At 34.2% G+C, this 24,708-nt stretch overlaps 2 protein-coding genes across 2 annotated transcripts; both read right to left on the bottom strand.

Moving 5' to 3' along the window:
- Nucleotides 1-1,787: 1,787 nt before the first annotated feature.
- On the bottom strand, nucleotides 1,788-3,959 carry LOC138897851 (uncharacterized). Its single transcript, XM_070183870.1, has 3 exons — nucleotides 3,447-3,959; nucleotides 2,542-2,749; nucleotides 1,788-2,137 (listed from the first exon to the last, which is right to left on the bottom strand). The coding sequence occupies exons 1-3, from the start codon at nucleotides 3,957-3,959 to the stop codon at nucleotides 1,788-1,790; spliced, it is 1,071 nt and encodes a 356-aa protein (XP_070039971.1).
- Nucleotides 3,960-4,595: 636 nt separating this feature from the next.
- On the bottom strand, nucleotides 4,596-5,435 carry LOC138897850 (uncharacterized). Its single transcript, XM_070183869.1, has 2 exons — nucleotides 5,306-5,435; nucleotides 4,596-5,197 (listed from the first exon to the last, which is right to left on the bottom strand). Exons 1-2 carry the CDS (start codon nucleotides 5,433-5,435, stop codon nucleotides 4,596-4,598), a joined length of 732 nt encoding a protein of 243 aa, XP_070039970.1.
- Between the last annotated feature and the right edge of the window lie 19,273 nt (nucleotides 5,436-24,708).

The following is a 24,708-nucleotide window of genomic DNA, read 5'->3' as shown; positions in this document are numbered from 1 at the left end:
ATCTAAATTGATTAGGGTAGCTGTTGTGGAAGGTGTTATAGCAGGTGGGGAAGATGGTTTAGGTGCTTGACTACCTCCCTCTGAGCCATCAGAAGAACTAGAGGAGGAGGCAGGTTCGTTGACTAAACGGAGTCTTACGAGGAATTATTGTGATTGTTGCCCCGGTTGTGGTTGTACAGAATCCCCCTCAGAAGTTTCCCGGGATGGGAGGTATTCACTGTTGTCTAAGGAGTCCGGAGTTGGTCTACTGAGAGTAGTCTTTTTGCCCAAGACTTTTTGGACTGATAGTGGCATGTTAGACTTTCCTCTACCCCAGCCTCGGGAGGATTCTGCCCTCCCTTTGGAAGTATCACCTCGACCACGAGAACGCACCATTGTCTGCAACACACAAGTAGTGAAAGTCAGTTAGAATGGTTCAACATGTGTTATTAAATTACAGTTGAAAAGAAAGACACTACTTCTCAGAACAGGGCAGCGCGGACCGCACAAAAGTGAGTGTGGTCACAAACTGCCCATCGCGGACCGCACAAAAATGAGTGCGGCCGCATAATACCCATCGTGGACCGCACAAAATTGAGTGCGGTCGCGGAGATCCCAGGTTCAGACTACTGGTTCTCTGAAGTTACCTCAGCGTGGACCGCATATTTTTGAGTGCGGCCGCGAAAACCCATCGCGGACCGCACAAGATTGAGTGCGGCCGCAAAATCGATTTGTTAGGTTTCTGAAGTTTAATTGTGCGCACCGCACAAAATTGAGTACGGCCGCAAAAACCAACCGTGAACCACACAAAATTGAGTGCAGCCGCACAAACTTAGCAATGACAAGTGCCTTCAACCTAGGGTATCACAGACCGCACAATTTTGTATGCAGCCGTATACCCTAGCGCGGACCGCACAAAAATGTGTGTGACCGCGAAATTCAAATCAGAGCGGCACTGGAGTACGATTAATACTAGGATTTTCACTAAGTATGCATGATTTGTGGAAATTAAACAATAAAAGCTACTAACCCCAGCCCCCATTATGCATTCAAACACTACCCACATGCTTCTAAGCAAGAATCAAGCATCAATTTGATATTTTTGGCATGAATTTAACCCTAGATAAAAAAAAAAAACTAAAACAAAGAGAAAAAAGAAGAAGATGAAATTAATTCATTGAAATCAACATACCAGTAATGAAATGTAGTAGGAAATCAACACTTGATGAATATGGGATGAGAATGAAAACAAGAAAGAATGCACTGTGCTTTAGTCTAGCTTGAGAGGCCAGAGGGTGTAAAGTGTGAATAGTCTCAAAAAGTCCTATTTATACTCTGACCATGTTGGCCTACCGACTTACCTGAGTGCGGCCGCACAATTTTGGTGCGGTCCGCACTCTTTACCTTTTCTAACTCAGCAGTTGATTCAGTGACGCGGTCCGCATAAAAATGGTTGTGGCCGCACAATCTTGCGGTCCGCGAAATTTTGATCGCGGCCACGAATCCTTAAGGGATTTTGTCAGGCCAAACTTCAGAGAGTTGGAATTTTCCATCTTTCAGCTGTGCGACCGCACACAGAATTGTGCGACCGCGAAGGGCTTGTGCGGTCCGCACAATTTCACCACTTGGCCAATTTTTGTCTTGTCAATTTTCTGCATTGCACACCCAATTCCTTCATACACTTCACAAAACAGTTAGTCCAAAATAATGCCTAATCTAACAAGAAAATCAAAAGAAAGAAAAACACATGGGTTGCCTCCAAAGAAGTGCGGGATTTAACGTCGCGGCACGACGCATGTTACAATCATTCATTTAAAATGGAGCAATGCCACAACGTGGCCATCATTACCAAGGTAGTGCTTCACCCGGTGCCAGTTGACTCTAAAGATCTCACCATATTTATTTTTCAAATCAAGAGCACCAAAAAGAGTCACATTTACCAATTCAAAAGGACCACTCCACATTGATTTATGCTTTCCCGGAAACATCCGTAACCGAGAGTTGAATAAAAGAAAAAGGTCACCTTCTTTGAATTCTTTGTTCCGGATATACTTATAATATAGGTACTTCATCTTGTCCTTATACAAGGACGAACTGGAGTAACCATGGAACCAGAACTCATCAAGTTCATTCAATTGCTCCACCCGAAGATTAGCAGCTACATCTCACTCAAGGTTCAATTTCTTCAACGCCCACATGGCCTTATGCTCTAATTCCACCGGAAGGTGACATGCTTTCCCAAACACCAACCGATACGGAGACATACCAATTGGAATCTTGTAAGCTATTCTATAGGACCAAAGAGCATTGTCAAGTTTCCTTGACCAATCAGTCCGATTTGCATTGACAGTCTTGGATAGAATACTCTTGATCTCCCTGTTGGAGACTTCAACCTGTCCACTTGCCTGGGGGTGATAGGGGTTGACACCTTGTGAGTGACACCATACTTGGAGAGTAAAGTATCAAAGGCTTTGTTGCAAAAATGTGAACCCCCATCACTAATGATGGCCCTTGGGGTGCCGAACCTTGTGAATATGTTTTTCTCCAAGAAAGCCACCACACTTCGTGCTTCATTGTTGGGAAAATCCACAGCTTCAACCCATTTAGAAACGTAATCCACAGCAACAAGAATATAGGTGTTCCCACACGAGTTGACAAATGGACCCATAAAGTCAATGCCCCACACATCGAAAATATCAATGCATCTCACTTTTCTTGGAGATCCCACCGGCTCTTTGGCAATCATCACAACGCTTAACGAGCTCGCTAGCTTCTTTGTACAAGGTAGGACAATAGAATCCACAGCTTAAGACCTTTGTAGCAGTTCTCGCTCTACCATGGTGACCACCATGTGGCGAAGAGTGGCAAGCTTCAAGAATACCCAATTGTTCTTCTTCTGGTACACAACTTCGGATAACACCATCAGTACAAATTTTAAAGAGATATGGCTCATCCCAATAGTAGTCCAGGCAGTCCCGTTTGAGTTTCTTCCTTTGGTTTGAGGAGAACTCATTCGGAACAATGCCACTCACAAGATAGTTGGCCACATCGGCAAACCATGGCATCCCAGTCATAGAAATGAAAAGGAGTTGTTCGTCAAGAAATGATCCATTGATCTCAAGGACATCATGTGGCCTCCCCTCCTCCTCCAATCGGGACAAGTGGTCCGCCACTTGATTCTCACTACCCTTTCGGTCTTGAATCTCTAGATCAAACTCTTGCAATAGAAGTACCCACCGCATTAACCTTGCCTTAGAGTCTTTCTTGCTCATCAAATAACGAAGTGCCGCATGGTCAGTGTGAACAATCACCTTTGTACCCATTAGGTACGGGCATAACTTCTCCATAGCAAAGACAATGGCTAGGAGTTCTTTCTCGGTCACCGTATAGTTGACTTGGGCCTCATTCATGGTCTTGCTAGCATAGTAGATCAGATGAAAGATCTTATTAATTTGTTGCCCCAATACCGCACCAACTGCCACATCGCTTGCATCACACATGAGCTCAAATGGTAAGCTCCAATTTGGTGCGGTAATAATAGGAGTGGTAGTCAACTTATACTTGAGTAGCTCAAATGACTTCATATAATCTTCATTGACAAGGAACTTGGCATCTTTCTCCAAGAGTTTGCACAAGGGGTTTACCACCTTAGAAAAGTCCTTGATGAATCGGCGGTAAAACCCCGCATGACCTAGAAAGCTTCTCACTCCCTTTATGGAAGTAGGGGGTAGTTTGGATATCACTTCAATTTTTGCTTTATCAACCTCAATACCATTCTTGGAAATCATGTGACCTAGGACAATGCCCTTCTTGACCATAAAGTGACACTTCTCCCAGTTCAGCACAAAGTTAGTTTCTTCACAACGTGCCAATACCTTATCTAAGTTATCCAAGCACTGTTCAAAAGAATCCCCCACGACAGAGAAATCATCCATGAAAACCTCGAGAAAGTCCTCCACTATATCGGTGAAGATGGACATCATACACCGCTGAAAAGTTGTCGGTGCATTGCATAAACTGAATGGCATCCGCGAGAATGCGAAAGTGCCATATGGACAAGTGAAGGTGGTCTTCTCTTGGTCTTTAGGTGCAATAAAAATCTAGTTATATCCGGAATATCCATCCAAGAAGCAATAATTAGCACGTCTAGCTAACCTATCCAACATTTGATCAAGAAATGGAAGCGGAAAATGGTCTTTTCGTGTAACTTTGTTGAGCTTTCTATAATCTATGCACACTCTCCACCCGGTGACAGTTCTTGTGGGGATCAATTTATTTTTGTCATTTGTGATCACAGTCATGCCCCCTTTCTTTGGGACACATTGCACCGGCGAGGTCCACGAACTATCGGAAATGGGGTAAATCACCCCGGCATCCAACCACTTGATGATCTCTTTCTTTACTACCTCTTGAATGGCCTCATTCAATCGTATTTGATGTTCCACGGAGGATTTGGCATCCTCCTCCAAAATGATTTTGTGCATGCAAAAGGTGGGGCTTATACCCCGAATATCTGCCAATGTCCAACCTATTGCTTTCTTTCTCCTTTGAAGCACCGCAAGGGTGGCATCTACCTGCACGTTAGTTATGCACGAGGAAATAATAACAGGTAAAGTTTAACAAAGGCCTAGAAACTCATACCTGAGGTGTGAATGCAATGGCTTTAACTCCAAGGTGGGAGGCTTCTCGATTGAGGGCTTTGTTGGTGGAGTCTTCCGGTTTTCGAGATACAAGGAAAGTTTTCGGGGCTTATAAGTATTTGATCCCATTACTTGCAAAGCATTGACACATTCTACAAATCCTTCCTTCTCATCCTCATCATGATTCAACAACACAATTTCCAAGGTATCTTCTACATTTATCACAGCACTTGTGTCATCAACAATTACTTCGGTCACGAGATCTACGAACAAACACACTTCGTTGCTATTTGGTTGCCTCATTGATTTATAAACATGGAATACCATATTTTCATCGCCCACCCGGAAGGTGAGCTCTCCAGCTTCCACATCAACTAAGGCCTTCCCTGTAGCAAGGAAAGGTCTCCCCATAATGATTGGCACCTCGTAATCAACCTCACAGTCAAGTATCATAAAATCTGCGGGAATGATGAACTTGCCGACCCTAACTAACACATCATCAATTATTCCCAATGGCCTTTTCATTGTCTGATCCGCCATTTGCAACCTCATGGATTTGGGCCTTGGTTTCCCAATTCCTAACGTTTTGAACACAGAATAGGGCATCAAGTTAATGCTTGCCCCCAAATCACATAAAGCGTTGGCGAAATCGGCACTCCCAATAGTGCACGGGATTGTGAAAGCACCGGGGTCTTCCAACTTTGGAGCCATGGAGTGCACCATAGCACTCACTTGATATGTCATTTTGATCATTTCACAGTTCATTAATCTCTTCTTTATTACTAAATCCTTCATGAACTTGGCATATCCCGACATTTGTTCTAAAGCTTTAACCAACAGCATATTTATAGACTAAGTTTTCATCATATCAATGAATTTCTTGAATTGATTCTCATTGTTTTGCTTCGCAAGTCTTTGAGGGTATGGAGGAGGAGGACTTGGCATTGGTACCTTAGCCTTTGGCACTACCGGTTTCGGGATGTCAGTCACGTGCTTCCTAGACGGGTTCACTTCTTCTTGTGTCTCCTCCACATTTTCATCAATATCAATCCTTTCTTCTTCATTAGCTTGAACATCATTGCTTGTATCATCATCATCTTTCACCAACATATCATCGCCCACATGTCTTATTTGGTTTGAGGTACTAGCAACTCCACCTCTCCCACTTCTTGTTGTCATGGCCATTGCATGCCCCGTATTCCCACCTTTCAGGTTCACCACTGTATCACTAGGTAGTGCCCCCTTTGGGCGAGTATTTAAAGCTTGAGAATTTTGGCCAAGTTGAACCTCCAAGTTGCGGAAAGAAGTATTGTGGGAGGCTAATTGGGCATCAGAGTCGGCGTTTTTCTCCATCATTTGCTTAAACATGTTTTCAATCCGTCCCATTTCACTATTGGAAGAACTAGGACCTTGCGACGGATATGGAGGCGGGTTGTTTGGTTGTTGATACATCGGGGGCCTCTGAAAGCCCGACCCCTGATTTCCTTGATTGCTATTGTTCCAACTTCCTTGATTATTGTTGTTCCCCCAATCGCTTTGATTGTTGCCACCCCAATTACCTTGATTATTTCCTCCCTAATTTCCTTAATTACCTTGATTACCCCAATTGCTTTGATTATTATTATTGTCACCACTCCAATTTCCTTGGTGGCCTTGGTTGTTCCAGCTTCCTTAGTTTCCTTGTGATCTCCATTGTTGTTGATTTGGAGCATTGCTTCTTTGACCTTGATAATTGTTGACATATTGAACCTTTTCATCTTGCTAATCATATTAATCATCTTGATTATACCTACTATTACTTTGCTCAAATTGTTCTGGATGTTTTTGTACTTGTTGACCTCGTGGTCGTCTCTTGTTTACCATCATGTTCACCCCTTCCATAGCATTCATCTGTTTTGACCCTTGAACATGTTGAAGCTGAGCCTTGGGCAATTGGTTCATGGTGGTTGTCAACTCCCCAATAGCTTGCCCATGATCATGTAGCTCCTTATGTAGATGAATAACATTTGGGTCACCCTGAGGAACATTGGCTCTACTTTGCCATGCCGAAGAGGTGTCCGCCATCCCATCTAAGATTTCACAAGCTTCAGCATAAGGCGTGTTTATGAAGTTACCCCCAACGAGTTGATTTACCACATACTGATTTGTTATGTTGATCCCCCTGTAGAAGGTCTGTTGGATCATGGCCTCGGTCATATCATTGTTCGGGCATTCTTTGACCAAGGTGTGATATCCTTCCCAAATCGCGTGCAATGGCTCATTGGGCTCTTGTTTGAAAGCTAAAATTTCATCCCTTAGTGTAGCCATGTACCCCGGATAGAAGAATTTAGCAATGAACTTCTCGGCCAACTCATCCCAAGTGTGGATGGAATGATTGGGCAATCTCTATAACCAGTCTAAAGCCTTTCTCCGTAGAGAAAAAGGAAACAGCCTTAACCGCAGTATCGACGAAACCCTTGAGATACTTGTAGGCATTTTGATGTGGAGCTCCGGTGAAGAAACCCCATTGCTCAAGTAGTGTAAGCATCACGTTGGTAATTTGGAAGTTGCCCGCCCTAATTCGGGGCGGGACTATTGCACTTGCATAGCCCTTATTCGGCAACACCCAGTGCGTTGCTCTTGGTGGAGGTGGGAGAGGGTTTTGGGACATTATCTTGAGGCGGTCGGCCTCACCTGTTTACTTGAGGCTCGGGATGAAACTCATCCACTTGATCATCATCTACCTCCTCCCTCAATGGTAAATTTCCGAGGGGCTCGTTGTTAAGGGCCATTTTGTACCTAAATGCAATTCACAAACAAAATTAGTGACTCGGAAGGAAAGAAAGACAAAACACACAAATACCTAGATATATAGATAAATCCATTTAACTCCCCAGCAACGGCGCCAAAAATTGATCGGGTCTAAGCATACACTACTATTGAGTAGCGAGGGTGGTCGATGCAGTTTTAAGCCAACTAGGTCGGGATAGAATCCACGGGGAGTTAATGTTTGGAATTAGGTTTATATCTAAGCTAGATGCGGGTTTTGAATCTAATTACACTTTCACAAGTTTGGGTTTGATTTCTACTTCTAACTTTACTCTAAAGATTGCAATAATTGACACTAAGGACAATATTTTTGTTGTTGTTTTTCAAATGTTTAAAGAGACTAGGGTAGTGACTTCTACCTTGGTGGCTATCTAACGGGTAGCAAAATCTAGGTCAAGCTTGATTAGTTGGGATTGTAATATAATTATCACACCCGGGGTACTCACTCTATATCTCTCGATAGTTTGAGTGATTTTGCCCAATTTGGCTTTCTCAAGTCCAAATGGGTATTCATGCAAATCAAGTAATATTAACTCAAGCTGGGTATTACTATCTCTAGATTTAACCCTTTAATTGGGGCTATCAATTTCTTGAGTTTACCCCAATTCCTTGTTAGCCTAGTTGTCCTAGACTTAGTCCATTTTTCTCAAGTAGAGACTAAGTCATAAAGGCATGAATCAATGTTTGCAACCACTAATTCTTGAGTTTTAGCAAGAACTAGGCTAAATATCACTAACCCATTTACATTCAAGCCCTAAAATCAAATACCCATTAAATACTCACACTAGGGTTAGGTCACAACCCTAGCTATGGGTTTAGCTACTCATGGAAATAACAGAAATTAAAGATGAAATGAAGATAAAATCCTTAATATTAATTTATGGAATGAAAATCTAATGTTAAGAAGTGAATCTAGTACAAAATTTTTGAAAACAGAAAAGTCAGTCGTCTTAGGTGCTCATACAAAACATCACATAACCTAAAAATGACAAAAAGTTTTATTTATACTAAGCTGAAAATATCTAACAAAAATTCCCATGCGGAGGTTGTGCGGCCGCGTAATTCTGAGTGCGGCCGCACTCTTGCTTTCGCGGCCGCATAATTCTGATACGATCTGTGTTCTTCTCTTTTGGATTTGGATTGAGCTGAACTTTCGCAGACCGCATAATTCTAAGTGCGGTCGCGCTCCAGATTATGCGGCCGCATAAAAGTGATGTGGTCCGCACTTGCTTGAGTTTAGCTTGAAATCAACTCTCTGATTCTTCATCTTGTGGACCGCATAATTTCGATCGCGGCCGCACCAGAATTCTCTCTTTTGCTCAAGTAGTCAGCTCTCTGAATCTTAGACATCGCGGTCCGCGTAATTTCAATTGCGTCGGCACAAGGACTTTCGCGGCCGCACATTTCTGGTGAGGTCCGTGCTCATTATTTAGCCCAAAATCACACTCTCTGAATCTCCCTCTTGCGGACCGCATTATTATGATGGAGGCAGCATCATGGCTTTCGCGGCCGCACAATATTTGTGCGGTCCGCACTTCAGACCTCTTTGCCCAGCCTTGGTTTTTGTTCAACTTTTGATTTCTTTGTGAGTTGATTTTGATTCCTTTGGCTCATTTTGAACAATTCCTGCAAGCAAGCATATTTTATTAGTTTTCAAAAATACCTTCAAGCATTTTTGGCCTAAAACACAAGTAAAAGAGAGTAAATAATAGGTTAAAATCCCTACTTATCACTCTGCTGCCAAAGATCTTGAGTATTAAGGTGTTTTCCCAGTTATTATAGATTCTTTCTTTGTCCTCCGATGTAATGGGAATAAAATTGTCAGAGTCGAAGTGGTTTTCAGATTCGTCCGATATGTCAAAACCTATAATGGATTTCTGTACTGCTATTTGGTTCCTGGTTTGGGTATTTTGGAGGTTGGCCTGTGGTTTGTTCAAAAAGGAGCTTTTGTGTTCTAGTTGTTCGTTTTCCGGTTCTAGTGCTTTTGGTTGTTCCCTTGCTTTAGGGTTGTTTGGATTTGGATTGAGGGTGTTTTTTGGCTGTTTCCTTGTTTTATATTCTAAGTATTACATCTCAGTATCAGTCAATAGGGAAATTGATGTTCTGGGAACATCTTTTTATGAATTTGTGTTTGTTTGTGCGTTCATATATGGTAAGGAGGCGGACCAGGATGCAATGGTGGTGAGGGAGCAGTGTGAATTGTAAAGAAGTGAATGGGGATTATTCCTTTCTCTAGAGATTCTAGAGAGAAGTAAGAGCTTCTCTCACTAGGCTAACCCATACTTTACCTCTTTTCTTAGTTAGTCGAGCTGCTACTAGGTTACTTAATTCATGTCTAGTTAGGTTTTATTTATCAAATTCATATTAGAATAGGTAGTCTAGTCAAATTTGGTTTGTAGTATTATAAATAGGGGTGCTACTACATATTTTTTATTGTAGAGAGGTAACTATGATGTAGAGATATTCAAGAGTTTATCAGTTATGAAAAAGCCTCCTACCACGTTCTCTCCCTAATTTAATAAAAAAAATTTATATAGTCTTTGTTGAATTTTTTGCTTGTGCCTAATTATTCTTGGGGTATTTCAATCTGTCAAATTGGTATCAGAGCTTGTGTGAGATTCTGTCAGAGCATGTACGAGATCCAACAAAAAAATATAGATACTCTATTACCTAATTGTCTCGTTTTTGTATTTGATGGCAAAATTAATTTCGAAACTTAGTATCAACATATGAAGATTTATTTTAAGACTATTGGATTATGGTCTACTATTGATAAAGGATTTGAGGAACCCTCGGAAGGTACAACGTTGACTGGTGATATAGTTATGAAATTGGAGAAGAAGAGACATTTAGATTATAAGGCACACTACTATCTCGCTATCAAGGTTGAATTGCATATATCTAAAAAATATTTGCATGCAAGGTCATCAAAGGAGGCTTGGATAATCTTGGTGAAGTCATATCAAAAAGTTGCTGAAATAAAGAAGGAGAAACTGCAAGAGTTTAGGAGTCAATTTGAGCTGGCTCGTATGAGAACAACAGAGTCTATCAAAGAATTTTTTACAAGAATTGAAGAAATAGTCAATGGTCTAAGGATCAATGGAGAAGTATTGGAAGAAGTCAAAGTTGTTAAAAAAATATTGCAGTCTCTAAGTTTAAAGTTTCACAACAAGAAAGTTATTTTTGAGGCTACCAAAAATCTTAGCATGCTCAGACTTGATGATTTAAAAGGTGAATTGGTGACATACGAGATATCAATTAATCAACAAAAAGATGAGACATTGGAGGAGGCATCGCAAGAAAAGGATGATCAACCAAAAGAAAAGGAAGACACACCAGATCTGGCAGAAATAAATCAAGAAGGCCAAAATTCAGAAATAGAGGAGAAAATAAGAGAAGGTACATGTAATTTTTGTTGTGATAGAGATTCCATTGAAAACGAAGAGAAGTCAAATAATGTTCAAATTGATCTGCCAAGAATTTTTGCGATTGTTAAAAAGGACGATTTGGTTGTAAGAGATGCCCGTCCAAAAGAGATTGGTATTTTACAAGAAAAGTTATTTGATGGTATTGAAGATGAACCTAGTAACGAAAAAAAGTAAGATGATTCATCAAGAGAAAATTTATGATAATCTATCTAAGATTGAAGCAGAAATAATTTGGGATTCAGAACTACAACACATGATTATAGAATTTTGAGAATGTAATCAATTTCGTGCCATTGTTCGAAATTGCATGTTTTAAGGAGCATGGCGAAATGTCTATTGGTGGCATTACTCTACAATCTGTAGAATGTTCAATTGGAGTTGAATGGATGTCAAGTCCAACCACAAGGCAACTGGAGAAGTAGATGATTTCAAAGTAAAGAAAAATTATATTGATGATATTTTGAAGGAATTTACCATGAGTAAAGACAAATCATACATGAGCAATATTGAAGAGAAATTGAAGTTAACTAAAGATGATACTCGCGACTTTATTGATACAACATATTTTAGAAAATTAATAGAGAGCCTAAAGTATGTAACTTCTACAAGGCTTGATGTTACTCATGGCATGCTCAAGTCTGAAGATCTTGGTTTAAGGGAGGCTGTTGGAAATTAAACCAAGATTAATTATTATTCCTAAGTTGTCTAGGATTTGGTATTTACTAGGTTACTTAATTCATGTCTAGTTAGGTTTTATTTACCAAATTCATATTGGAATAGGTTTTGTTAGTCTAGTCAAATTTAATTTGTAGTATTATAAATAGGGGTGCTACTACATATCTTCTATTGTAGAGAGGTAACTATGATGTAGAGATATTCAAGAGTTTATGAGTTGTGAAAAAGCCTCCTACCACGTTCTCTCCCTAGTTTAATAAATTTCTTCTATATAGTCTTTGTTGAATTTTTTGTTTGTGCCTAAATTATTCTTGGGGTATTTTAATCCTTCGTGATAGCATAATTTTTCTAAAAAGAAATGTTTAATAAAAATATAAGAAAGGCTTTTGTGGATGGTAAATTTTCTAAAATTAATGATGTTGATCAACCAACGTAATTTAGTTGGAGACTTGGGAAAACGTGACTTTGCTTGTACATGAGCCCTTCCAATTAATATTCTTTGTGAAGTTTAGCGTCACCACTTACCATCTTTGATCTTTCATTATCAAACATGATAATATTTAGTACCACCTTATTAATTATAAATCAAATTCAGTATAGATAGTCAAATTCCGAATCTTTTAGTGATACGATATTCATATATTTCTTCCAAACAATATTATCATTTTCTTTTAATATCGTTTTTTTGGTAGGTAGATCTATCCATTCTATAATGATTAACATTAATTAAGCATGGATCTTGCTCAGTTAATGTACAAGTATGACACTCTTTGTATGGCAAGACCAACTAATTAAGAGCATGGCATAAGGCAACAAAATATAACAAATTAATAGCATGTTTGGCCAAGCTTCTCCAAGGCTAAAAGCACTATTTTTTTTTAAAAAAAAAGTGTTTTTCTTTCAAAGTTGAAGTGTTTGGCTAAGTTTTTAGAAGAAAAAAAGTGTTTTTAAGTAGAAGCATAAGCAATTTTGGAGAATTAAAAAAAAAAATAGTTTCTCTCGAGAAGCATTTTTTTAAAAGCACTTTTGAGAAAAATACACTTAGAAGCACTTTTTTACAGATTGACCAAACACTAATTGTTACTCAAAAGTGCTTTGTAAATTAATTAGCCAAACACAAATTGTTTCTCACCAAAAATACTTTTAAAAAAAATATTTTTAAAAAAATTATTTCTCAAAATAAACTGATTTTAATTAGAATCTTGGCCAAACAAGCTATAAGTTGGATAACTTAAGTACACGAAAATAATTATTATCACCTTACCGAAATATCTTTCACCTATTAAATTTGTTGTAGCTTTTTCATGGAAAATACAAAAAACAACAAATCCATATACTTATTTATTACTCTGCACCCATTGACAAATGAGACTTTAAAAGGGTAAAAGGGTCCTCTAGCATATGTATAGCGGTGGCAAATTAATAAAAATAATAATTATCCATTCATATTATCCATTAAAAATGAATTGGATAATAAACTTTTAAAAAAAGATCAAATATGGATAAGATCCATATTATCCATTTAAAAAATAGATAACCAATATGTTTAACTTTTATATTTGCAACTATTTAAAATGGGGATTCCTTAAATTTTGGAGACTAGAAATTCTCTCAAAAGTAATCATATTTCAAGAAGCCATGAAAAATATGGATAACAATACTATCCGCCAGTTAATCTATTTTCTATCCGTATTAAATATGTCAGATATTTTATCCGTTTTTGCAATATCTTATTTCTACCCGCGCATATCCGACCCGAAGAGTATCTGTCATTTGGTTTGAGGTAAAAAATTATGGTAAAATCTATCAGTGACCAGTGTACTCAATGTCTTTTGAATTTTCTTTTTAGAATTATAAGATAACCTGTGACACTCTGTCTGAGATGTATATCTCGGTATAATAAGCCAGAATATATATATATATATATATATATATATATATATATATATATATATATATATATATATTCATTTGGTTTGAGGTAAAAAATTATGGTAAAATCTATCAGTGACCAGTGTACTCAATGTCTTTTGAATTTTCTTTTTAGAATTATAAGATAACCTGTGACACTCTGTCTGAGATGTATATCTCGGTATAATATATATATATATATATATATATATATATATATATATATATATATATATATATATGTAATTCAAATTCTTATATATGCATGGTTTGATTAGTACTCTACGTACAATTTAAAAGGCGAACACTCTTGCAGCTCTAAGTTATGTATACTTCTGCTCATGCTTCTTTAACTATCCAGATATAAGTCATGTGTAGTATATTACTACTACTACTCTTTCAAATGTATCCAATGAAAGTACGATACCATTATATTATTTATAGGTATACAATATAATGGTAATTAAACTGAACGGGCTATGAATTTGTACATCTTTTGGAATACTAGAACTCAATAGGGGTGGTCACACCGAATCGGAAAATCGCAAACCGAAAAGTTAAATCGAACCGATTAAAAAACCCGATTATGTTTGGTTTGATTTAGTTTAGTATTGAGTAAAAAATCCGAACCAAACCGACATATAAATATATAATTTTTAAATATACTTTTAAGACTTTTTAATAGAATTTTCTATAAAAAAAAATCTGGAAATATTTGGGATCCTCTCATGGGATATAATATTTAATAGACTATAAAGTGCATTCACTTTTACTTACCTTAAATAATGGGTTGTATCACTTTCTTATCAAGTGTTATTGAAATGCGTTAATTATATCTTTGTTCTTCCATATTAATATGTCTAGATTACTTATATCTTTTTTTCGAATTTGAAATGATATTTTGAAGAAAATAGAGTCCTAAAGAAATGATATTTCGAATTTGTCTAGATTAATTGTTGAAGAAAATAGAGTCCTAAAGACATTGGGTATTTGGGGGGAGGGAGGGGGAGAGCAAGGAAACATGGGGGCTTGGGGGAAGGGGGTGAGTAGCATAAATAAAAAAAATCTACTATCTAACCAAACACTATAAAATATTTTTCGATTTTTTTTTTTCATTCACCAACCAAACAAGAGAAAATAAATGATAAAACAACTCATTTTTCATGAAAATATTTTTTACGAAAATATTTTCTTTCATACCAAATACACCCTAAACACACCCTGAATTATACTTCCTTTGTTCACTTTTACTTGTCCACTATGGACTTTGCACTTTCCTTAATAAATAATAAATAAAGTGGATATTTTATCATGATACACATATTAATTGATGCATATTTTTAATAAATTTGAAAAATTAATTTAAAATAAGTAATTAATATTATAGGTATAACAGAAAAAAAAAGAAATTATCTTCTTTTAATATGCTAAAAGTGAGAAGTAAAAGTGAATATTGGGGGGAAAAAAAAAAGTAAGAGTGAACAGGAAGAGTACGATGAAAAGGGCCAGCTTTTATATAGACGTGCTTTTGCTTTTGGATTCTTTAAGTTTCAATTTTGAGATTGGTGAAATCCATGTTATGTGAATCACCTTTTAAAGCTTAATGAACTCACTGTTTGGGGAGATATAAGGAATCTTCACCTCTAATATTTGTTCACGTTAAACATTATCGTAGTGGGGAATCTTTATATAAGCCAAACACCATCAAAGTTCTATGTGGGCAACAATGCATAATGACCAACATTTAGGCCCGTTTGGACATACAATTTGGTTGAAGATTTTTTCAAAATAATTTTGTTTTTTTTTCGAAATTAGCATTTGTTCATAAAAATTTTAATTTTCATTTAAAGATGTATTTTGAAAATTTTCGAAAATTTAAAAAACTGCAAAAAGTTGTTTTTCAAAATTTTCACTCAAATCACTCACAAAACTTCAAAAACAAACTGAAATTTATGTCCAAACACAACTCTAAATTTCAAATATTATTTTCACTTGAAAATATTTTTCACCATTTTTTCGAATTTTATAATTCTTATGTCCAAACGCCTACTAAATTCTTTGTTAATGTGAGTAAGTGATCGAGCATATTTTTTTGTCATATAAGTAGTTTTAGTATTATTTTTGTATTTTTTTTATTTTTAGATTTTAATTATTATACATTATTCTTTTGCTTTGATTATCTTATTATTTTGCTGTTGTTACTGTTTCTTTTTCATGGGTTCTCCATTACTGTATTTCTTTTTAAAACATTGTTGTGACTATACTTTGGTTGAGCCGAAGGTCTATCGGGGAATAGCCTCTCTATCTTCGTAAGGTAGGGATAAGGTGTGTGTACACACTACCCTCGTCAGACTCGCTCATAAGATTATATTGGGTTTGTTGTTGGATTAAAAAATATATCTTGTATGTATATTCATTTGTTTGATATATAGGTTCACTGAGTGAATAACTCTTTTCACTTCTCTTCTCCCTTAGAAAAATACTATTTTGTAATGCAGAAGGATAAACTAGCTAGTTTTTTTCTTTCTTTGACATACCTTAATAAATCGACTAGTCATTAATTGGTAGTAAAAGGTGGGAACTACACTAGCTTGACATTATCCTCACACCAATCATTTTCTCGTATTATGCTAAACACTTAATTTTCCTGGTATTACGTATAGAAGCACTTTCCCTACTGTTTTGCGCAATTTCAACACTGTAAAATGACTCAGCCCAAAGGCCTGTAAACACCTATCTTTTCACTTAGTATTTTCCAACGATTTTAATCATTCTTCTATGTAACTTAGAAAATCAGATTGTAAACATTTTTCTCTATTAAAACATTATTTTGGTTTATCTTTTTTATTTATTACTGACGGTCCCAAAAGTGAAGCCTGAAATGCCTTTTTATTTTAGCCACATTTTACATAAGCTGCTGTCATGATTGTTTTCTTTCTTTATGAAGTAAATTGAAGTGTTCCTACCCAATCTTATCTTCACCTTTTTATGCAATGGGTGTTTGCAAATAAGCCGCCTTCAAATTTAAGTAGGCGTTTGGCCAAAAAAATATGATATTTGAAAAAAAGAGGGTAATTTTTGAAGTTAAATTTAAAAATTAATAATGTACTTGAACATGTATTTTATTTTAATTTTATGAGAGAAAAATATTGTTTACTTGAGAAAGAGGTAAAATTCACTTTTTCAAATTTAAAACTCTATCTTCAAAATCTTTTGAAACTTATATTCAAAAATTTAGTTAAATGTATAACCAAACAAAGTTTTGAAGATGGGTTTTGAAAAAGGAAATAATAATATATGGACAAACAGATTCTAATAGCATGTTTGGCCAAGCTTCTTAGTAGATCAATAGTGCTTTTTTTTTTCAAAAAAGTGCTTTTTTCCTCCATTTGAGGTGTTTGGCTAAGCTTTTTTTTGAAAAAAAAATTAATTTTGGCTAGAAGTAGAAGCAGTTTTGAAAAAGTAGAAAAAAATAGCTTCTCTCCAGAAGTAGAAGCAGAAGCTATAAAATGACTTTTGGGATGAACTTTTATATTTATTGGATGATTTTTGATATATTTAAATTATCTTGAAAGAATAAAGTACTTTTTAATTTTATTTTTATATTTTACTTAAATAAAATAAAAAACTTAATTATTATCCTTAGTAATAAAAATTTGTAATTATTTATCTACTTATATAATATTAACTATTAAGCAAATATATTCATGTCCTTATTTGTAATTTGACACATAAAAGCACTTTTTGAAAAGTTTGGTCAAACACAGATTATTGTTCAAAAGTGCTTTTCAAATTTATTAGTCAAACACAAACTGTTTTTCTCCAAAAGCACTTTTTTGAAAAGCACTTTTGAAAAAAATACTTCTCAAAATAAGCTGATTTTTTCAGCTTGACCAAACAGGCTATTAAGTCTTGTCACTTCAAATAAGTGTTTAAATTTCACTTATAAGATAATAAATTTTTATAATTCCTATTGATTGATAATTTGATACAAATAATAACTGACATATTATCACTTATTAAAATTTATTGATATAGCCACTTTTGCTGGTGTATATATAGCTCGAATCCTCAAGGAAAAAGAGATACTAGTGCAGTAAATATAGCTTCTTTACTAGAGTATTTGTCTCTTTCTCCCACTTTCCCAATATTTTCTACGTGTTTGTTGACAGGTTGCGATGTCCCTCTCACCTTAATATCATTAGATTTTACGTCCGTTTCTCAAGATTTCAGGCATTCAGACAAAATCTTAGAAATTAAAGCTGACAAATTTATCTCCTTTGTTTCTTTTCTTTCTCTAAGTCGGGCACAATTAAAATAGTTTAATTAATGAACCAAAGAGCAGAAAAAAGATTTTTTTTTTTTATATTAAATAATAACTTAACAAACAGAAAAGAAGATATGAGGAAACTAAGTGTTGGTTCGGTAATAGAACTACCATTACTCTGTTTTTCCTTTCTCCTCTACCATAGTCTTCCACTCACTATAAAAGCAAGAGTTAACAAATAAAAAATAAAAAATAAAAAATAAAAAATTTGTTCATGTAATCCCAAGTCCCAACTATGGAATTTTTTAAGCCGCAAGAAAAGCAATAAACAAAGAAAAAGTGGGAGAAGATTGTCTATAATAGGAAAGCAATTAATCCTTCTTGTTTCAACGTCAATTTATTCGTTAGACTACATAATACTTTCTTGTCCTTTCCTCACCTTTCACTAGTAACCAATTATTTAGAAGTTAGAACCATATTAGAGGATCACTTGGAAATCAAGAAAATGTCCTTTTGACTAATTACACATCTCTGTTAACTTGTTTATCTAACTGTATTAGAAACGGAAGGAATATTATATTAAACGGAATTACTCAATTTATAATTTACGTTTCTCAATTATGAATGTGGTGGACTACATATTCATACATATAACCACTAAAATATTGCTCTGACTCACGGGGCAAGTGTAAGCTCTGATACGAAATGTGGTTTGACATAACTAGATGGCCATGACCGTACGGGTTTTAGGAGAATCTTCTCAAAAATTTCAAACCACCGAACGGAACACTAAAGCTCAAAACGACCGATTGTGTCATTACAGAAGCACTACTTACTGCTTGTCATATATTAAATAGAGTACCTTTAAAAAATATTCATGTTTCACCGTAAGAACTTTGGAACGGTAAAAAATCTAGCATATGTTATTTTAAAGTGTGAGGGTGTATATTCTTTTATAAAGTTCATGATCATCAAAGGACAAAATTAGGATCTACAGGAATAAAATGTATTTTTGCACAAAATTTGAAAGCATATAGACTACTCAATCTAGAATCTAATTTTATTGTAGAATCTATTCAGTTGAATTTTTAGAAAATAGATTCATTAGTGATATCGTTTATGAGCAGTCGGTATTATAAAATCAAAGTGGTCTTGATACACAAAAGATGTCACATTCTGCTAAAAGGAAAAGCGATAATACTCAATTAGAGCCTAGAAGAAGCCAAAAAGCTAGAAAAGAAAAAACTCTTGATCCTGATCTTATATGAATCTATAGTTTTTCTAGATAGAACTAATGTCCGTAAACAAATACCTATTTTGTTTAATATAGAAGAAGATTCTAGAACATTCAAAGAAGATATATTTTCAAGAGATGTTGGTTTTTGGAAAGAGGCGATTAATGATGAAATGTACTTAATAATGTCCAACAATACTTAGATTTTAGTTGATGTGCTTCCTGGATCTAAACCTATAGGTTATAAATGGGTATTTAGGGAAAAATATAGTACAAACGATTCTATAAAAACCTTCAAAGCAAGACTAATTGCAAAAGGTTTCACGCAAAAGGAAGGCATTGACTACTTTGATACATATGCTCTGGTTGCAAGATAACATCTATTAGAGTACTTTTGTCATTGGCATCTATATATGATCTATATGTATATCAAATGGATATTAAAACTGCCTTTTTAAATAGAAATTTAAGTGAACAAATTTATATGAAACAACCTGAAGGGTTTGTTCTTCCTTGAAATGAACATAAAGTTTGTAAGCTTATAAAGTCTCTGTATGGCTTGAACAAGCACCAAAACAGTAACATGAAAAGTTTGATAGAATAATATTATCAAACGAATTAGTACAAAATCAGACAGACAAATGTATTTATTCTAAGTTTATAAAAGATTATGGAGTTGTTATTTGTCTTTATGTTAACGACATATTGATTTTTGATACGAACATACTTGGAATTTCTGAAACTAAAAAGTTTCTAACTTCGATCTTTAAAATAAAAGATATAAATAAAGTTGCTGCTATCTTAGATATCAAGGTTCAAGGAAATGATAAGAGAGTGATTTATCACAACCTCATTACGCTGATAAGATACTTAACAAGTTCAACAATCTAGGCATAGAGGAGTCTAAAACTCCATAAAATTCAAGCATCAAGCTTACTGAAAATACTAAAAGAACAATGGCTCAATTAGATTATGCCAGAGCAATTGACAGTTTGATGTATGTGATGTACTGCATTAGGCCTGATATAGCATTTGTCATTTATAAACTTTCAAGGTTTACAAGCAATCCAAGTAATACTCATTGGAAAGCTATAATTAGATTACTTGGATATTTAAAAAAAATAAAATAATGGGCAATTGTTATTACGATTTTTCTACCGTATTAGAAGAATATTCTGATGCGAGTTGGGTTACAAATATACATAATTATAAGGATACTTTAGGTTGGATATTCACTTTGGGAGTAGCGCCATTAGTTGGCCATCCAAGAAATAAACTTACATTTCTAATTCTACGATGGAATCTGAATTTATCGCATTAGCAACTACTGGAAAAGAATCGGAATGAGTAAGAAATATTTTCCTGGATATAAAACAATGCCAGCCATTTCAACATTTTATGATAGTGAGACTACTATGTGCATAGCTCACAATAAAATGTATAATGTGAAATCAAGATATATAAGCTTAACGTTTACTTATATAAGAGAAATAGTTACAAAGGGAACTATAACTATAGTATATGTGAGATCAAATAAGAATTTGGCAGATCCACTTATAAAGGCATTAATAGAGATGCAGTACAACAAACTAGTGAAGGAATGTGGCTAAAACTCTAAAACAAAATTAACGGGAACCAACTTTGATTTAGTATACACTCTAACAATCTAAGTTCAATGGGTAATTAAAAATTGGTTGTGTTATTTAAGCACGAATCTTCTTGTTTAGAGCCTAGATTCATGTGTACTGCTTACTGTTATGTGAGAAAATTAGGAGTTGTTAAATGCTTGTAATAACATGGGGCAAATGACAAACTTCCAAGTGCATATTATTAAAAGAAAGAGGGTGAATTAATTCTTAATAGAATTAGCAAATGTCTACAGTAACAGGGATATAGAATATATTTTCACCTATATGACTATTGAGGTGGTGCCGCTTCAAAAAAGATTTAAGGATTTGATCTTGTAAATATTCATGAATTTAAATTAACACATGGCCATAAACGTACTAAAGCATATGTGTGTGATACTTTCGGTTTGATAAATAAAATTGTGATTCAAATCTTAGGATACCAATAACTTCGTCAAATTTTAAGGTATTTATACTAACGGAAAGTTTAAATCTATATAAGATACATTTTGATATGCATGATATTACGAGACATACTACAAGCTAGTGGGGGATTGTTAGAATAGTTTGTACATACGTTGAGTCACATCCATGGCCACAAGCCATTTTGTTGGCTTTATAAAGGTAAGTCCATTAGGTCCAATAAAATAAATAATTGACACATTAGAAGGATATGTGCACTTATATATATGTATAATTAAATATTAATATTTATGAACGTGCATTGCACATTAATTATGGCATGTGATATTTCAAACATTTATTTATATTAACGAATAACAAAAATTAATTAATGAAATTTTTTTTATGTATAATAATACAACAATCATCTAAATACCGAAAAATATTACTACATTAGCATAACAAACAAGTGAATTCAAAATGAAAGGACATCATCAGAATTTGCATAAATGATCAATTTAGTCGTATTAGTTTGATGATTATGCATTATAGTTTAAAAGTATTTAATATGTTGGTATCTTACCGAACACTTCTTTGTAGACGATGTATTTTGGGTATGTTTCCTTCTAATGCTTTGGTTGCTCTGCAATAATCAGAATTCTTGTTGTCGATATTGATATCCCTTTTGAAAGTGCAACATATAGTTGTTCGTAAAAAAAATATTGCAATAAATATAGTCCAATATTTAGAATGTTGTCTGTGTGATTTATTTATTATAATTGCAAAACATAAATATACTGAAAAAATTTCACACAAGTTTAAAAGGATATCTTTTAGTTTCAGGAGACGAAAGTTGAATTCGGGGATAAATACATACTTAGAAGCACATTGACCCGTATCATAATTTCTGCATGTATGACGTTATTGTAAAAACTTTTATGTACTATCCGTGTGCTATCACATAAGCTATTCGGCGGATCTAAATTTTCCAGTAGCATGACAAACATGTTTTTCTTCAAAATCAACCTATATGCAATGAACGATTAATTTTAACTTAGTCTATTATATACATGGTGACACTGACATACGTAACAAATAATGAACTTGACAACAAACTCGTGTGGTGGAAGGCCATTTGGTATTAACGTATTTACGTAATCTTCTTGATAGTAATTGTTAGTATCATCTGATGCTAAGTCAAAAGCTGAAAAATATTTTATTTTTTGCTATAAAACTTACAATCAACCTTTTATTTAGCTGATCAATATATTCATTTTTGCTAGCTAAAATATATAGCTCTTTAATTTCTATCATGTAATTTGTACAAAATGCATTTTAATCTAATGATGAAAATATTTCCCTTGTTAAATGCACTACTATTACCATCGCGGTTGATAACAAGTGTTCTGGAAGAACCAAATCATCTTTTATTGTATGCTCTTCTTCGTTTCCAATACGAAGCAAGAAGTCACTAAATGGTGGATCTGTTCTTACTTTTATATTTCTTGTCAGTTGAATCTTTTCCAATTGAGGCCATAAGTATAATTTTGGCAAGGTAACTTTTACAGTCTCTGCTTTTGTCGATTTCAGAACTACTTATAGTACTTGACAAAAATCACATCACAAACCTTAAAACGATCGATATAACATTTTATTTTTAGATTTTTATGTTTATAGATCATTAGTGGTATTGACTCCTACAAATCATTTTTCTTTATTTTTTTCATACATTTATAATTTAAAATATTTTCTTAGTTATTTTTTAAAAATAAATAGGTATATTTTTCAATATTACACGAAGAAATGATAATAAAAATATATTATTTGAGTAGGAAATCATCTCCACAAGGTAGGGTTAAGGTTTATATTAATCTCTCAGGCCCTAATATATGGGATTATATTGGGTATGTTGTTGTTGAGTAGGAAAGCAGTTCAAATATAATATACAAGTACATTATCACATGAATATTTTTTTCTCAATTTCAACGCTTCATGTAGTCCTTTTAATATTGCTTTTTCTTCTTCTTGGTATTGGATATAATAGAGTGGTAATGTATTGCCAATGCGAAGGATTCTTATAAAATTGATTTTATTAAGCCTTTCTACATATTTGTAATAAGAAAGAATTTAAAAGAAAAAAGTTTATTAATTTTAAAATCTTATAATAATAAAAAAGGTATTATAGTCCCAAAAAATAGGTTATTACAGTTATATCATTTTTCTATGAGTTCTTGTGTTTAATATTTTAGGGTTATTTTGGCTTATCAATATTATATTCGTGATTTTATAATAAATAAATAAATAGGTTCTTCTTTTTTCTAAATAGAATTGGACAATATAATGTATTCTAAAATTAAATTAATAATGGGACAATATAATTCGTTTTCAAATTAAATTAGTAATAGGAATTTTTAAGAAGTATATCCTAAAAGTAATAAAATTACATGGCTAACGTGTAGTATTCATGTAGTAGGTTTATGCTAACGTGTAGTATTCATGTATGTCCTACAGCTAATAGGATTACAAGGCTAACATCTAGATTTTCGGTTATGTCCTTTCATTTTGAGTTATTTTGCTTAATACTATAATGTTATTTTCGTAAACCAGCATTATATTCATACTTTTATAATAATATAGATAGATAGATAGATATATCTAATGACTTGGACTTGGATTTGGACTTGGACCGACTTGGACTTGGGCACGGACCGGGTCAGATTATTAAATAAAGATCATATTTCGTATTTCATTTTTTGAACTGTTTTTTGTTTATTTAAAATTTAAAGTTAATATTTAAATTTTAAATTAACTGAAAAGTTGTGACTATTAAGTAAGAGGGGCAACTTTTCTGGAAAAGTTTCTTTTTCCTCTCTATAAATACGAAAACAACCCAGACGTAGCGTATTCAATTTACACGTATATTTTCAGGCTTTGTTTTATCTTGATAGAGAATCGGTTGTAATCCCTAAAGAATATACATGCAATAACTCTTGAAAGATAGCCTCAAAGCATAATTGTTTTTTGTTATTTACCTACCATTTATAACAGAAAATTAATTGAGTACAAAATATCTTCGAGCATTACCTCATTTAGAGAGAGTCATCGGACACTTTGCAACTTAAAACACTAACCAAATCCACTCAACATTCTGAACTCCACTATATTAAAAAGGGATCTTTACGCAAATAGCGATCATATTCATTATTTATTTTTCTAGTCATATACATAAATTATATATTAATTATATACAATTATACACATATAATATAAAAATTATACATATATTATATCTCTACATGCTATTTTTAGTTTTAGCATTTGAACAGATGACTATTTGGGTTAATTCTTCTATTAAAAAATAATAATATATTCCATGGTAGACGACTTAACATCTCGAAGGGCTTAATTGTAGATTGAAATTTGCGAACAGGCTCTTTGAGACAGTGAAAAAGTAATGCAGCTAAGTAATTGTCAGTTATTCCACATGTTAACATATTGGTTTGTGATATTTCACGTAATATATTTTAAATCCTTTTTTTTTGCATTAAAGTTTAAAATGTTATGCATTGAGTTGAAAAGAAAAGAAAAACAACTAGGATCACCATCGGGGCAAGTGCACATATAACCATTCTCAGGGATACTATTTAGAAATTAACCAATATTTATTTTGTCTTGAAATTTTCAACTAAAAATCTTAACTTCATGATAACTCAAGACATTTTTGTCTTGAAAAATT

Source organism: Nicotiana tomentosiformis, chromosome 8 (genome assembly GCF_000390325.3).
Source record: "Nicotiana tomentosiformis chromosome 8, ASM39032v3, whole genome shotgun sequence".
In the NCBI taxonomy this organism is placed as follows: Eukaryota; Viridiplantae; Streptophyta; class Magnoliopsida; order Solanales; family Solanaceae; genus Nicotiana; species Nicotiana tomentosiformis.
Note: the sequence above shows the minus strand (reverse complement) of the source record. Positions and strands in the feature narration are given on the sequence as shown.

Bases quoted from the DNA above. Each gene is read 5' to 3' on its own strand.
- LOC138897851 (XM_070183870.1), bottom strand. From the start codon at position 3,959: ATGTCCATCTTCACCGATATAGTGGAGGACTTTCTCGAGGTTTTCATG. The intron at 2,750-3,446 runs GTATTGGGGCAA...TGTACAAAGAAG, and splicing joins GCGATGTGGCAGTTGGTGCG to CTAGCGAGCTCGTTAAGCGT. The intron at 2,138-2,541 runs GTGTGGTGGCTT...AGTGAGATGTAG, and splicing joins TCCCAACAATGAAGCACGAA to CTGCTAATCTTCGGGTGGAG.
- LOC138897850 (XM_070183869.1), bottom strand. From the start codon at position 5,435: ATGTCGGGATATGCCAAGTTCATGAAGGATTTAGTAATAAAGAAGAGA. The intron at 5,198-5,305 runs GTGCTTTCACAA...TCAAAACGTTAG, and splicing joins TCCAAAGTTGGAAGACCCCG to GAATTGGGAAACCAAGGCCC.